The sequence below is a fragment of the Oryzias melastigma genome, linkage group LG24 (assembly GCF_002922805.2).
Source record: "Oryzias melastigma strain HK-1 linkage group LG24, ASM292280v2, whole genome shotgun sequence".
Classification (NCBI taxonomy): Eukaryota; Metazoa; Chordata; class Actinopteri; order Beloniformes; family Adrianichthyidae; genus Oryzias; species Oryzias melastigma.
The window spans coordinates 7,201,648-7,204,742 of record NC_050535.1 but is presented as its reverse complement, the minus strand read 5'-3'; the positions used below and the strand labels follow the sequence as shown (position 1 = coordinate 7,204,742).

Here is a 3,095-nt window from a genome sequence, read left to right as displayed (position 1 = left end):
AGAGGCCAGCCGGCACTTCCATATAATTCTGACCTCCTATGACACTGCTGAAAACGATTAGAGCAGCTGCAGCTTATCACGGGTGACTTTTGAAGGTGAGAGGAAGTGAAGCTTAGAGAGTTAAAATGCCTCCGTGATAATAGCTCTCATTATCAGCTCTGCAGCATCTGAAGAGCCGTGCTAACCCACCTCTGCGCCAGGATGCTGCCTCAACACTCACACCAAAACAAAGCTGGGCACAGCTGGCTGGCTGGAGGAGGGGGGCGTGGCCGCCACATGTGACGCCGGGATTTAGCTTTTGGTTTTTCCACTCCCAAAAGGCACAAAAATAACAAAAAAAAAAAGCTCTTCCAAGGACGGAACTGCTTTTTTGTGGGGAGGTGGGGGCAGTAAACTGCTTGCTGAGACAACAGGCGGTCAGAGCCCCAAGACTGGAGCCGCGCCAAGAAGACAGCTGTCCAGATGGAGGCTTGTTCAAGGCTGTCACTTCTTGATATACGCAACAAAAAGAGACAAACTCTGCCAAACTGAAGGCTTTGCGTTTGAAAAACAGGCTGATAAGGAGCCGTGAGGGTTTGTTTTGGGGAGGTGGAGGATGTTTCCCGCCATGCAATTACCTCTTCTTTATGTGTGGTCTGTGTTTCTTTGATGTTTTTTTTTATTCTACCAGTTAATTGTCTAAAATAAAGTGTCAGTTTTCTTAACTGTTCGTGCGTAATCCGTGCGTAAAAACCGCCATGTAGCGCGCATTTTACCAGCTCATGACTGAAGACCCTTTCATCCCCTACTCTTTGGCCGGCGTGTGTCTTGTGTGAGTGTGTTGTGTCTTTTTTTTTGTTTGGCTCAGATGCCAGCTGAGTTCAGTAAGGCGCACAATTCCCCATTTTACTGCCATCTGCCGGATGAAGAGCCCACTGATTACATAAAGCAGTTCACTGTGTCACTACTCCATGCGCGTGAGCATGTGTGTGTGTGTGTGTGTGTGTAATGTAACGAGGTAATCCGATTCCGCGTTGGTCATATGAACGAGCTCCAAACACTGACAAGATAGGATGCGGATCGTACACGTGAGCGCAGCCAGGAAAGGAAATTTGGGGAGCTTTAAACCAGATTTATCGTAAAATGATAAAAAAAAATATGAAACAATCAGTTTGTTTTGATTCTCACCTGAGTCACTGTGTGCGCTCGCGGGGGCTGCGGCTGTCAAAACCGTCCCAGGTGCGTCCCTGCTGCTGTTCTTCTTGTTGACAGGGAAGGGGAACACTACTGCGGGGTCCACGCACTCAGACACCGCGCTGCTGCTCGCCTCCTCCTCCTCCTCCTGCGCCTTGACGTACACGCTCCTCGCGCCTGCTGCAGACGTAGAAATCACCTTCCCCAGCTTCTCCGTAACCACCCGTTCCAGTTTTTCCCTTGCGGAGAAGCCGCTCCACATGCAGTCCTGTATGATGATGCTGTCGGGGTTTGTATCCAAAACGGACCCGAACAGGTCTCCATCCTCGGATGCTCCCCAAATATCGTCCTCGGGCAGGAGCAGCAGCTCGGAAGCCCAGTCCAGCGGGTCCCCCAAGCCAAAGCCGAGCGGATCTGCTTCCGGAGAGCCGGTCGCCGGCTCCCCCTGGAGCGCTGCGCGGCTCGGAGAGAGGGGCGGAGTGGGCAACAACTCGAATTTCTTCCAGATGTCCTCCCCCGGTGGTGCAGAGTCGGGACCACAGAAGTAGAAGTCGTCCTCGTCCGGGTAGAAACACGGTTGCAAGGAGTCAAACTCCAAATCGGAGTTTTTACTCGTGATCGCCGGCATTCTATCCCACTACCGAGACAAAAGACAGCTGTTAGAGCGCGCATGGAGAAGGAGCGTCTGTGCGCGTTTGGCGCTCCTCTGTCACACCTGAAAGCTGCGCTGCAGAAAGTCAAAGCCCACACACAGTGTCCCACACTAAATTCCAATCTACCTCCTATGTGAGGTTAAAGGCAACACGCGCGTAAATCCCAGAGAAAGCTGTGCGTAAATGTGACCATTACGCGCAAAGCCAATTTACTCCTTTCTCAGGTAAAGACTCAAAACGCGTTTCAAATCAAACAAAAGTTTGTGCATTTTTTTGTAAATAAAACAAATATTAAGGAAACAGCGTAAGACAGACACTCACCACGTCCTGACTTGGGATGGAGACGCAAACAGAAATGTTCTTTTATCTCACACTCAGTAATACAAACACCAGATTTGGAGCAGTCATCCACTTTGGGAGCTCAGACGGTCCTCTGACACACATAGTGGCTGGTCACAGAGTGTTATTCCTTTACTTGTGCAGGATGAAGGTAAGCTCCTCCCACAAAAGGCTGGCGGGGTGGCGCCTGCAGACGGGCTTCTCTTTCGGATGTGATGAGGCGCGGGAGACGCGCTGGCTGGAAAAGCTTTCTTTCAAGGTGAATGAAAAAAAAAGGGAGCGCAACACAGGAAGAGGTTTCTTTGGAAACAAAGAGGAGCAGAATTAAAGGATGGAACTGAAATTAATTAATTAATGAATTAATAGACTCAGAGAGGAGGTGCCCAATGGGGTGTCGGAGAATTAGCAGAAACGACGTTAATCCGATTGTTCCGAATTACTTTTGGGATTGCTTTAGAGCACTACAGCAGAGAAAATTAGGATTTTTTAAGTTTTTTTGTTTTATCTTGCATTTCTAAAAAAGTTCACATTTGACTGAATATTTTTCAAAATAAAACCCCACTTTAGTCATTTTTACGGTCATATTGATAGACATTTGACACACCCCTCTGACCTCTCACTCTCCAATTGAGCTCCCAAATGTTCTCTTTTGTTTGAGGACCACCAGCATCCCTAGATTATAGACACAAAGTGGGGCTCAGAGGTGCCCCCCAGTGGCGCAAAACAGCAGCTTGAAGAGTGATNNGGGGGGGGGGGGGGGACAAAGAGATGTGGAAACAGAGGATCTATTTTCTCTTGAAACCCCCCGCCCACTCATAAAAAAATATTTATTTAAGATCTTATTTAAAAAAAACGGTGGTTGTGAGGAACAAGACAAGCCGTACAGGACGGGGGAGCTTTCAGCCGCCTCCGGGATCAAACAGGATCCAA

General features: G+C 48.8%; 1 protein-coding gene across 1 annotated transcript in view; it reads right to left on the bottom strand.

Moving 5' to 3' along the window:
* mycn (MYCN proto-oncogene, bHLH transcription factor) overlaps positions 1 to 2,306 on the bottom strand; it is a 4,234-nt gene extending 1,928 nt beyond the window's left edge. The window contains exons 1-2 of the mRNA XM_024291779.1: positions 2,148 to 2,306; positions 1,168 to 1,810 (exon numbers count right to left, since the gene is read on the bottom strand). Coding sequence (XP_024147547.1) covers positions 1,168 to 1,801 — 634 coding nt within the window. The 5' untranslated portion in view covers positions 1,802 to 1,810; positions 2,148 to 2,306. The remainder of the gene's footprint in view (positions 1 to 1,167; positions 1,811 to 2,147) is intronic.
* Between the last annotated feature and the right edge of the window lie 789 nt (positions 2,307 to 3,095).